Here is a 13,437-nt window from a genome sequence, read left to right on the forward strand (position 1 = left end):
ATGCCTACAACGGCAGATCTCTATTCACATACACGACAACTAATCACAATCTATACGGATGTATAGAAATGATTTCATCGAAAGGGAATGACGTACAGTTCGGGCGTAACTTCAAAATTATATCGGAAGTGCTAATAATAATTGCCAGTATTTTGAAGTGTGGATCTTAATAAAACTAATTTATCTGGTTCTTAAGTCAGTTGAAATCCCGGGCTTCGGCTATTTTACTAATCATTTTATATAATACGTCAAGTTCTGCAGGAAATACATGCATTTTTGCATTATTGTACACTGAACTTTAACATGATATTTGTTATGAGTTTTTAACAAGCATTTGACACTAATCACTCAAATAGAAATTTAGTCCTACGAACGCCATATTCTGGAAAATTCTCTTTAGCTTGTTGTACAAGTAGCGCTCCAATAGGCAGGAACGGAAATAAAATTTAAGATTACAGCCCTCTGTTCGGAGATTAGCGGCCATGGTACGATATTTATAATAATCTATTCGAAAACTTTTAATATTCTTCGAAAAATTTATTACGGCGCGGGAAGTTTCAGCAATTTGTCTTAAGGCACGATGACATACACCACTAGTTTGAATGATAACTATATACTAATACATATATATAACTAACATACTAATTGAATGATAAATATTCAATTAGTATTTCCAAAACAAGGAAACTTTTAACCTTACACGAACACCATTATTCAAAAGGTTCAGTAGCTCCTTGGTTTATAATGATATTGATAAACTTATCTTCTATATATATAAAAATAAGTCGGGTTTTCCTTCCTGACGAAATAACTCCAGAACGCACGAACCGATTTCGACAATTTTGCATTCGTTGGAAAGGTCTCGGGCTCCGCAAGGTTTATAGCTAAGAAAATTAGTTGTGCATGGCATCGTGTCTTAATGCAAGCTGCTGGAACTTCACGCAACGTAATTAAAAATTCGAGCAATAAAAATAATCAATAACTGTTTTAAATAATTTCAAATAGATTGTCTTCTATATATATATATATATAACAATAAGTCGAGTTTTCCTTCCTGACGAAATAACTCCAGAACGCACGAACCGATTTCGACAATTTTGCATTCGTTGGAAAGGTCTCGGGCTCCGCAAGGTTTATAGCTAAGAAAATTAGTTGTGCATGGCATCGTGCCTTAATGCAAGCTGCTGGAACTTCACGCACCGTAATTAAAAATTCGAGTAATGACATTAGTGAGAATTATCAGAATTATGCTTGGTTAAGTCAACGAGCAATTCTTACCGCAAAGAATAATGATGTACACGCCCTGAATTTCACCATTCAATCAAAAATTGCTGGCGATTTGGTGACATACCAATGATTCTGACTGATCTTCCGTTTGACTTCAAACGATTGCAATATCCAGTTCGCCTTGCGTTCGCAATAACATGTCGCAAGGCCAATCACTTAATGTTTGGGGGATAAATTTCAAATAGATTATTTAGAAAATTATTGTTTTTCACATGGGCAGTTATACGTTGCCTGTTCACGAGTTGGAAAACCATTCGCTTTGTTTGAGTTAACGTCAGACCAAAAAACAAAAAATGTGGTTTACCAAAGATCACTTCCATGAAACGGATAATTTGCGGATTCACTTTCATTTACTTAGAGAAGTTCAACTAAAAAACACTTTATTTTTGTAATCAAAATAAATTTGTAACTGTTGCATAATAAAATCAAATTTTTCCTTTTAAAATATAAAACAAACAAAAAAATTCTTCATCTTTTTCACGAAACCATCTGATGTCGAAACGGAGTTTGTCGGGTTTGCTAGTTTTCTCATAGTTATTATCCTATGTATTTTGTGATATATCACGATACTCATTACAGATGGGCAGCAACATATCTGCGATTAATGGCCGCAGTTGTTGGTATAAAATTTGAGTTGCGTGGTTCTGAACATCTAACACAACCTGCTTGCGCATCTATAAAAAATTTTGAAAGTGGTGCAGTTATCGTGTGTAACCATCAGTCAGCCTATGATGTCGTGGGTAAGTAATAAATAAAATTTGTACATAGCATGTATTTGAACATATTTACAGCGTTTAAAAAAAAACTAGTGATGCATGGCATCGTGCCTTAAGGTAAATTGCTCGAACTTCCGGTACAGTTATTAAACATTCGAAAAATAAAAATAATCAAAAATCAATAAAAAATTATGTTTTATAACAGTTGTTTTAAGTAATTTCTCAGAGATTATTTTAATTGCTATTCATAGACGAATTATGAGAATTTATGAATTGGGCGACGAAAGATGTTGCACACTTATGAATGATTACTTAATGCAAACATGAATGTATATATCATAGCAATTTGCCATATTTCTAAAAACCGAAATATATATTGGTGAATTGTGCCCAGCATTTTAATTTTGAAATTTTTGAAAAATAGTTTTTTTTAATTTTTTTTTACCTTTGAAAACATTTTTTCAAATGATAATTAAAATTTTTTTTATGTATTTTTTAATCATTTGTATTTTTTTTATTTTGTATATATTGTAATCTTAAGTAACAGTTTAATTTCCTGAACAAAATACTAATATTAAAATCGTTTGTTTTCTCTGGCCATTCCGAAAGAAGCAGCTGTGTATATAAACCCTAATCTTTTGCGATTATTGAATTCATTTGTTTGTTCAAATACATGCTATGTTCACTTGTTTCTTCGTGTTTTTTTAATGTATTTTTTGAGAGTTATCTATTTTTATGTGAATAAATACTTTTATTGATTGCAACCAGTGTTCCTTATTGTGTTTTTGGAATCAGTTCCTTCCTCAGTATCCAATTTCTAGTGAGCTTCAGGCTAAAATTTTACTGGGCAGCCTTCAAACCAGATAACCTCAATTGTTTTCTTAATATACTCAATTTTACAAATTCTCGGAGTAGCTATTGAATCAAATACAATAAGCTATTTGAGAGTTACAAACTTTACAATACGTGAGTACATAACTTTAAATGCCTATGTTTGGAATGTTTACCTTTGCAGGTCCGAGCCGCTCGACCTGCTTCCTTGAAAATTTAATCAGTTCTTCATTTCGTCAATACAAGGGAAATGTTTTTCAAATTATTCAAATTGGACCTTCCGTTCTCTTAACTGAATTACCATTCTTGACACTTTTATTCGTATCTGCGAAACGGCTAAACCAGCTTTTGCCAAAAACTAATAAGCGCGTCTTCTATTTCTTTGTTTGATTTCTTTGAAGGACCAGTTATGCTTGTTATAGAAAAAACTTTCAATTGGAATATTAATTACGATTTTATTTTAATGCATTTACAAATTTCATAGTATTTTTATAATATACTAGCTGACCTGGCAAACTTAGCAAATTGTTTTGCTAAGTCTAAACAATTTTTAGAGAATAAAAAAATAAGCTTTATTTTAGGTGTGTAAGGATGTGTTGTTTGAATGGTACAGACAATGAGGTATTATAAACACTATAAACCCCAAACTCTACTTGTATAATAATGAATTATATAATTTATAAAAACAATATTCGTTTGTCCATATTTTGTTAATACAATCAAACTGGAAGTTTTATACACTTTCTATAAAAATATGGTGTAATTAAATCCAAGTCTTTTTTATTCTTTAGCCATGGTCATTGTTCAGTTGGTCATTTTTGCTCCACACAGATGTAAGTTTTTAAAGTGGTTATATAAAGAAAACTGTTGAATCTCTCTCAAAATTAACATTACATTTTATACAGCAATTAAATAGCGTATAGTTAAAATTTATATTAAGGTCTCGTGAACTAAATCACAGTGCTCACAACCCAAAAAATTATATAAAAATATTATTTAGATTTTTACTGTAACATCAGAATAGGAGCTCGACAACAATAAAATACGGGAAAGGCAGCATTCGAAATTAATAATACTTAATTTAAATAGTAAGTATAAATAGTAATAATAAATAGTTAATATTTAATATTATTGATTAATATATAATATAATATATAAGCTCTACTTACAACATAATAAAAGAGCCGTTCCGACACATTTCAAAGTATTAAAAAATATATATATTTTTTTTTTCAAAAATTTTAAAATTCTCAAAAATTTATGTTTTCAATGTTCTAAATAAATGATTTTTTTTGCCATGATGCCATGCATTAGTTTTCAAAGCAATCGCGCTGCATAGCTGTTTTAGATAAAATTTATAATCGTGTAAGCGTTTTTATTGTATCTTCAAAATCGCTGAACCTGCTTTTCTAAAAATTTAATAAGTTCGTGAAAATGTTTCTAAAAATTTAATAAGTTCGTGAAAGTGAAATGTTTTTTAAATCATGCAAATCAATCCGTTCTCTCAAAAACTGATTTGTCGTTTTTGATAGCACTTTTAGTCCCGCATCATCAAAACGGATGGACCTGCCTTTGCCAAACACTAATCAGGGTGTATCAATAGAAATCGAATGTTTTTTGAATCATTCAAATCGGTTGATTCGTGTTCTCAAAATCGTCGCATTTGCATACATACATACACATACAAACACAGACACACACGCATACATAAATATTTTCTATGCCAATATCTTTGAAAAGTTTTGAAACGTAAAAATATATAAAACAAATAATTTTCGATTTTTTGCGATTACTGTAACTTACTACGGGCAGTTCACGCTTCTTATCATATATCATGCTAAAATATCAACTTAATCGGTGTAGAACTTTTTGTGTTCCTTTATCAATTAGTTAACTTATCAATTAACTGAAAACAGCGTTCTTACACCTTGCTCTAAAAATTTAAACATGAATACTGTTAATTGTTGGATCATAACTCCTTTAATTTTGATTCTACTACAACTTATAATATACCATTTTGAAGGTAATTAAAAAAGCAACTATTATAAATTTTAGTGTAACTGCTCTTATTTTGAAACAGCGAAGATAAGATAAGATAAGAGTCAAAGTGCCCGAGAGAGACTCTGGTTGCACCGCGGTGCACTCCTTAAACAATTATCAATATACTGTCAATCAAAATATGTCAATTTTTGTATAACAGGAACAAAAAAAAGTTCAGTGAAAGACCTATACTTTGAATCTATTTTATACGTATCGTTAATTATTTTTGAGATATTGTGAAAATAGGTTGGTTTTTAAATAATGGTTTTAAAGCGGTGATTTTATTGAAAACCACCCGTACTAAAGTATTGAATATTTTAGAATCAAGATATTTATATTAAAGTTAATTCTAGACGGAATACGATGAATTTTAATTTTGATGGAAATGGCACTTATAAAACCATTCGATTTCAATGAGAAAAACATTATATGTACATTGCATTGCATTTGCTTGACAGCTCACTTAGTTTGAATAGTTGTGTAAAATCGGCGGAAACTAATCGTTGAAATTTTGCAAAATGTACTTAAATATGGTTTGTTTTTTAACTCTAATCGGATATTGTATTTACTCTTATCAGTAATGAGATATTAGAGTTGATCAATTAAGGGGTTAGGGGTTCTTGGAGGCACGAAAAAATGAGCATCTTCAGTATTTTTTTTGTAATTAAACGACGTTTTTTTTACAAAAATATTAATACGGCATTATTATACAACGTTTTGACTTGAAGTAACAAAAATTTCAAAAAAAGATCCCAAAGTTATAGCGGTTTTTGTTGACCCTGTTTCAAAAACGGTTCTGGCGGTGACCATCATAACTCCTTAGAGATTCATCTAAAAAAAATCAAATAAAAAAAAATAGTTTTATAAATAGATAATCCTGGGCCTGATCGAAGGTTTTCTTTTTTTTTGCAAAAATTAACAAAATGGCAGCATCAAAAAAAATTCTAGATTTTTGGGTAAAAAATCAACAGTTAATTTGTCTTAAAAGATTGAAATTTTTGAAAAAATAAAGTTCCTTCGATCAGGTCCGAGTTTATTATGTATTCTAAAAGCTGTATGATTTCCATTAAAATTAACTAAGCGGTTTTTGAGTTACAGTGGTCACCGGTTAAAAAGACATAGTTTTGAGAAAAACGCGTTTAAAGTTTCATATTGGATTTACGTACAGAATTTCGAATTATTGAATTACCTAAACCGGGTCATCTCTTTCTGGGCCATATAACAGTTCATCAGTCATTGTGCAAGTTTCCAAAATTTCCATTTGCTGTTGCCTACGAAGCATTCTGGTGTTCTCGTTGGCGCGCTGATCTGCCATTTTCACATGTGCAGCATCCAATTTTTCAGCATACCAATGGGAATTATACCCACAATTAGGGCCTAGAGTATCCATAATCAATAATAATGATTATGTATATATGTATTCAGCAGATACTGAACTTGGATAGGAGATTGTCATTTGTTTTTCAGTGAAGTGTCAGTGTTTTTGTGAAATAAGTATTAAGTCCGGAATTGATTCTAAATCTTGCCTTTTTAAAGGCACCGGGCTTAATACTTACAAGTTGGATATATATTATTATATCTGTCAAAATTTTAAAGGTGAACGTGCCTTTTGCATACTTCTCTTCCCAAACCCCGGATTGGGGTTGCTAATGGGGAGAGCTTTTTCAAAATTGTGAAGTCTTTTTATATTATATCATTTTAATAAATTTTAAAATCAGTGCGCAAAACCCTTCAGGAAACAGAATAATTCCCGGGCAGGGGCCTGGGAAAAAATTCAAGATGTCGAACATAAATCAGAAGATGGACGTGCAGACAAGTACTGCATTAAAAAAATAAATATGATGCGCTCACGGACCGTACAGATATGGATACAGATAGGAAGAGTGAGGACTACAGGAAGGTAACACGCCGAAAGAGGGCGAAAAAGAACAAGGAGCCTGAGAAAACCACTACTAGGTCGGAACCATCTACCTCAGGCGTCAAAACCGTGACACCCAAGAACACCACCACGAAAGAGGCAAAAATCCCACCGATTATCATAAAAGGTCGAATAGATTTAAAAGCAATTAAATATCTAAGAGAAACATCTAAAATTAATTTTAAATATCAATACCTCCATAATAATCTACATAAAATTTTCACTGACACCGCTAAAGAACACGAAACAATCAAAGACATGTTAAGGGACTGCAATTATCAATTTTATACCTACACAATCAAAAAGGAAATGCCGAAGAAAATAACCATAACCGGTCTACATCCATCAATTACAGAGACGGAGGTTCATGAAGATCTCCTGTCAAAAGGGATTAAAGCCAGGCAAGTAGTGCAGATAAAGAGGAAAACCTCAGATGGTGGTCAACACAAATTACCTATATACATTGTTCTCCTCGATAAAGACCAGAATATGTCGGAGCTAAAACGAATTACGAATATTGGGGGACATATCTTCTCATGGGAGGCCTATAGGCCGCAGAATAGAGCGCTGCAGTGCCACAAATGTTTGAACTTTGGTCACACATCGTACACCTGTGACCTAAAGTACAGGTGTATAAAGTGCCTCAATGTGCACGCACCAGGAGCGTGTCAAAAACTACCACATGAGGCACCGATGTGTGTCAATTGCAAAAGCGAACACCCGGCAAATTATTCCAAATGCAGCGCTCTTATTAACTACAAAGAAAAGAAGGAAAGCGACGCTCTCAGGAGAAGACAAGCGTATAGGCCAGCACCAACACCAGTGCCACTGATGAGGAGCTTCTCGTCAGCTGTAAACTCCACCAACAATGGTCCCAACGTCCGACCTGAATATCCTCAACTCCCTATCCCATCGTCACCATACAGATCAATGGTCCAGTCCTCACGAACAATGGTCCAGCCTGCATCATCACAGATCCGGCCTGCACTATCGCAACCACCAACACGGCCTGCCTGCAGCCAACCCGATCCAGACCTCAACACTCCGGAAGGACTCTTTACTGCTATGGGCGAGATCAGGAAGCTATTTGCGGATCCCCAGGTAAAGCAAATTTTGAGTGAGCTATACAAACTGACAAAAACACTAAACACAAACATGACTTATAACGACAAATACACAACAATTTTGAACTTTCTTACATTATCACCATAAACCAATCGCAAGACTTACAAATAATGCATTTCAATTCTAATGGACTTAAAAACAACATTGACGAACTGAGACAGACGATAACAAAATACGATCTGGACATAGTACTGATTAACGAGACACACTTAAAACCTACGGACAGACTCTATATGAACAATTACAAAGTTTACAGAAACGACAGACAGACGGACGCACGCGGATGGGGCGGCACTGCGATTTTGATTAAGTCTAACATCAGACACGAGCAAGTGCCAAACCTGACAGCGGGCGGGCGGTTCTGAAATAACAGCTATTAATGTATACAAGAGAGGTCAAAAAGTATCCATAATATCGATTTACATCCCGGCAAGCAGACTAGAACATACGAACTTACAAAGATTACTGGACTCGAACAGATTTGTACTTATGGCAGGAGACTTTAACGCACAACACACATCTTGGAACTGTAACTTCAACAACGCGAACGGAAACAGACTTTACGAATACCTGACGGAACACAACACCACAGACGCACAACTACATTATCCTGACACGCCGACCAGATACGCCACCGTACAGACGCACCATCACAGTACGATCGATTTGGCATTGACAAAAAATCTACACGTAACATCCGAACCCATAACAAGAACACTTTTCAACTCTGACCATAATCCAGTTTTCATGACCATTTCAGACAGACTAGACGTCGACCAGACTCCTAAACGCAAATTTTTAGATTACACCAGAGCCAACTGGCCAATTTTCAGAGACATCATCACAGACAACACACGACACACAATGCCAATCGATACCAACACTGACATTGAGGAGGCTGTAACACACCTTACACTGACAATCACAGACGCCGCACAACAGAGTATACCGACACTAGACTCAAGAACAACACCAGCCAACGACTTGCCAGAACACATTTTATTGAAAATACAACTTAAAAATCATACAAAGAAACTGTGGCAACGTACCGGTGACAGACTGCTCAAGGAACATATGAACAGACTGACAAAAATTATTTCCAATGAAATACGTGACCACCGAAACAACACTTGGACCAAAAGACTCGAGAACATAAATACTGACCCACACAAAATTTGGCAGACAGCAGAAAGACTGACGCAGAAACCAACATCCATACCTCCACTCAAATTAACTGACAACAATTACGCAACGACACCAGCAGACAAGGCGGAAATATTGGCAAAAAACTTTGAAAACATACATAAACAAAATGCCAATATGTCAAGCGCAGACCTGAAACAAGACGTACACGAGACAATTCAAAACTTCACTGACCTCCACAGGGACAAAGACTTACGAATAGACCCTGCCACAGTTTCCGAAATAAAGACAATAGTTAAAAAATTACCGAACAGAAAAGCACCAGGACCGGACGGACTACAAAACATAATACTTAAACAACTGCCGACGAACGCCTACATTTTACTTACCCGGATAATAAATAGAATAATGATAAAAGGCTGCTTTCCCGCTTCTTGGAAAACCTCCACCATATTTCCAATAGTGAAGCCAAGGAAACAGCTAGACATACCACAGAACTACAGACCGATCAGCCTCCTCAACACAATGAGTAAGGTAGCCGAAAAGGTACTACTCAAAAGACTTAACAAACACATAAGACACAACAAAATTATACCTGATACACAATACGGATTCAAAGAACGACACTCCACACTACACCCACTGACAAAACTCATAGAGAATACAGTTCTTAATTTCAACAGACGAAACCATACCGGATTGGTGTTACTTGACTTTGAGAAGGCGTTTGACACCATCTGGATGGACGGACTTGTACATAAACTTATCCAACACAACTTTCCACCGTACATAACGAGAACTTTACACTCATACCTCTCAGACCGTAACTTCACCGTACAAGTAGACAACGGACTTTCGACGGTTAAACAAGTGACGGCGGGAGTACCGCAGGGCTCGATCCTGGGACCGTCCTTGTTTAACGTCTACATTCACGACATACCCACTGACGCCGACACAACGTTACTGACGTTTGCTGACGACACTGCCATATACAAATCATCACGATCACCGACGCTACTGACTACAAAGATACAGACACACATAGACAAGCTGACCGAATATACTGACAAATGGCAGATCAGAATCAATCCGCAAAAGACGGAGGCAATTTTATTTACAAAGAGCCGAAATGCCACGACTAGACTGACTGACTTGGACAAAATTAAAGTATTGGACTGTGAAGTTGAGTGGTCGAAGGATGTCAAATATCTTGGTGTGACCCTGGACCATAGACTCAGCTTCACAAAACATATTAATACAAAAATTGGACAGGCTTACGGGATGTTAAATTTACTGAGACCTCTCTTGAACCAGAACAGCCCGCTAAGCGTGAAGAACAAACGGACACTTTACTTGACACTAATAAGACCGATACTGACATACGCCGCTCCAGCATGGAACGCGACGACTAAGACCAACTTACAGAAACTACAGACATTACAAAATAAGACACTACGACTAGTACTTAACAAAATAAGGGACCCACTGACTAGACATTATTACTCTTCAAAATACATACACAAACAGACTGACGTACCGACAATACTCGACTATATAAAAAAGCTCACCGGAAATTTTTATCTAAAATGCGGGGATCATCCTAATATTAACATCGCGGGCCTCGGCCAATACACAAGAGACGATATTTGGTATGGCAATCACGCCATGCCAAAATATATACTGATCGACCCATAGCGGTAAACGAAAATTGGCTCGTCACAAATTTTCTCCCTTAGAGTGAATAAATTTTTATTATGTTTTTCTTTTTTTGTATTATTACGTGTTATTATAAATAGTGCTATGTGATTTTTTTTGTGGATAAATTTTCTTTTCTCTTTTTTTGTCACACAAATATGAATTTATTTATATATTATGTATTAATTATTGTTTGCAAAATCAAATCCAATGAAGGATACAATACCTAAGGGTAAAAAACCCATGTTATAAACAATGTACATACTTTTATATACTGAAATATATAGTCTTTGAATTGAATTGAATTGAATATTTTTTATTGATTTAATTGAATATTGGCATATTTTTTTACACTAGTTGGTTGAATCTTTTAATTTTTCTGATTATGGATTCAATATTAAACTACACATCTTGAAAGTAATGTAAAGCTGAGATCATCGTAAATCGGTTTAAAAGATTTTAAAACATAAGGAGGTTAAGAAGAATAATCTTGAGTATAAGTATCGAGCTCTCCACTTGCGTCTACGCGCTGGTAAGAGTCCAATAACTCAAAAAGTAATCATTGGATCAACTTGAAATTTTCAGAGAACATTTTCAAGATATTACACTTAATGAAAATGCAAAAAAATAAAAATCGATTTTTTAAAAATTCCAAGTACCCCTAACCCCTTAAGTATTCACCAATTACTGGATATAGTGTTTACCCACTTGTGCACAAGGCAAATTCAATACAAAACAAATGTTTATTAATATTTTATGATAAATTTATCATAATATAATAGTTATGTAAAATATAAATGATAGTCTCTATACAGAAGCTGTAATAATTTAACATTAAGAAATAAATATTTAAAAAAACAAACGCCTGGCGAAAATACATGTAAAAAATTTAAAAGCCATTGGAATACCTTGATAAGGAGGACCCCGTGATTAGGTTTGCGACAAGATCGGCCAAGCAATGTTTTTCCAACAAGCAACTCTTTAAAAGCATCAATTAGAAATCGTAATGTTAAGGTTTAATTGAAAGAGCAAACTTTATTTTCGAAATAATCGTTTGAAAATTCTATCTAAAAATTTTAATTTCGGGTAATTAAGTTATTACACATCGGGAAGTTCATGAAACTTGCCTTAAAGCAAAAAACTCTGTCATCGGCTGTGTTACCGCAGAATTGGTCCCTTAGTTAATCACCCATAAGAATACTGGTGTCTAAATGGGTAACTAGATTCAACTACAATTTGTTAGCGTGAATAATTAGTCAACTGTAATTAGATAGTTGCTCCCAGTTTGACTTAGTTGTACATATGTGGTTTATTCGACATAACTATTTATGGTTCACCTAAATGATAGTTATCCTTAATATCTGGAATTAATTTAAACTATTTATACAGAACAAAGAAAATAAGAGAGATTAAAGACATATAAGAGAATAAATACTGAAGTGTGTATACAGATTAAATATAAGTAATAATACTTATTACTTATATTATGTTTAATCTATACAAACGCTCTATTTGAGCGTTTTTATTATACTATTCTTTACTATTCTCAAAGTAAACTATTCTTTAATGCTGAAGGTATATCACTGCTGGCTGATCGTGGGCTGCCCAGTATCGGCCCGCAGTCACTACAGAACGCCAGTACTGGCTCGTAGTATAGCCGTTAAAAATTCCTCTTAGGGAGGAAATTAGGAGGAATTTTGAGAAATTGTATTTTATTTTATAGAAATGTTGTCAAACGCTTTGTGTTTTGGCATTTATAATTCTAATGCAAGCAATTTTTGTGTATATAGGACTATTTGATATTTGGGAGCATCTGGGCCGCTGCACAATTATTGCTAAAAAGGAGTTGATGTGGTTAATACCGTTTGGACATGCGGCTTATTACGCTGGTGTTACTTTCATCGACAGATCACGCAGTCAAGATGCTCAAAGGGTACTTCAGCAAACTGCAACGGCTATGCGTGAACAAAGGGTAATTCTTTAGTTTTTTTTCAATGTGCAAATATTATTATCAAAACGAAATTCATTTGTTTATTAACAATGTGAATATTATTTCTATGTGTTTGTTCTAGTTTAGATTTTTCTTTCAGACAAAGCTCCTCTTGTATCCAGAAGGCACAAGAAATAAAACTGATTGTCCTGAGAAGTTACTTCCATTTCGCAAAGGAGCTTTCAAAACGGCTATGAACGCCAAATGCCCAATTATTCCTATGATTTTTTCGCCTTACTATTTCATCAGAAGTAAAGATTATTACTTTGGAACAGGTTTGTGTAATGGTTTATAACCTATTAACTTTCCGTAGGGTAAGTTATGTAATCGTCCAAGGAACGGAAATGAAAATCTTTACGTTGCATGGGTTTCTGAACATTTTGGCATACTTTAGAAAAAAATGGATGTGTGTGGATGGATATAATTTTTTGTTCGCGATTTTGGGCGCACAAATCAACATTCGATTTCTTCTTATGTAGAGACGGGCTGATTAGTTTTTCGTAAAGACTGGTCCAGCCGTTTTGGAGATACGGAGCTAAATGAGCAAAAAATGACAGTTCTTGAGAGAACGAAGCATCCGATGTAAATGCTTCAAAAAACCTTGTATTGACGAAACGATTTTTTCCATTTTTTTCGAATATCTAAAATAATTCGGGGTTTGATTTAAATTCTAGTTTCAATTTTAAAACTTT

General features: G+C 34.4%; 1 protein-coding gene across 1 annotated transcript in view; it reads left to right on the top strand.

Moving 5' to 3' along the window:
- The window catches only part of LOC113372986 (1-acyl-sn-glycerol-3-phosphate acyltransferase beta-like), a 55,925-nt gene that overhangs the window by 32,839 nt on the left and 9,649 nt on the right, over window positions 1-13,437 (top strand). The window contains exons 3-5 of the mRNA XM_026613323.1: window positions 1,867-2,027; window positions 12,546-12,727; window positions 12,846-13,020. Of these exons, the coding sequence (XP_026469108.1) occupies window positions 1,867-2,027; window positions 12,546-12,727; window positions 12,846-13,020 (518 nt within the window). The remainder of the gene's footprint in view (window positions 1-1,866; window positions 2,028-12,545; window positions 12,728-12,845; window positions 13,021-13,437) is intronic.

Source organism: Ctenocephalides felis, unplaced genomic scaffold (genome assembly GCF_003426905.1).
Source record: "Ctenocephalides felis isolate EL2017-DRISC unplaced genomic scaffold, ASM342690v1 CF-g0.4_SCAFFOLD_01604, whole genome shotgun sequence".
Lineage (NCBI taxonomy): Eukaryota > Metazoa > Arthropoda > Insecta > Siphonaptera > Pulicidae > Ctenocephalides > Ctenocephalides felis.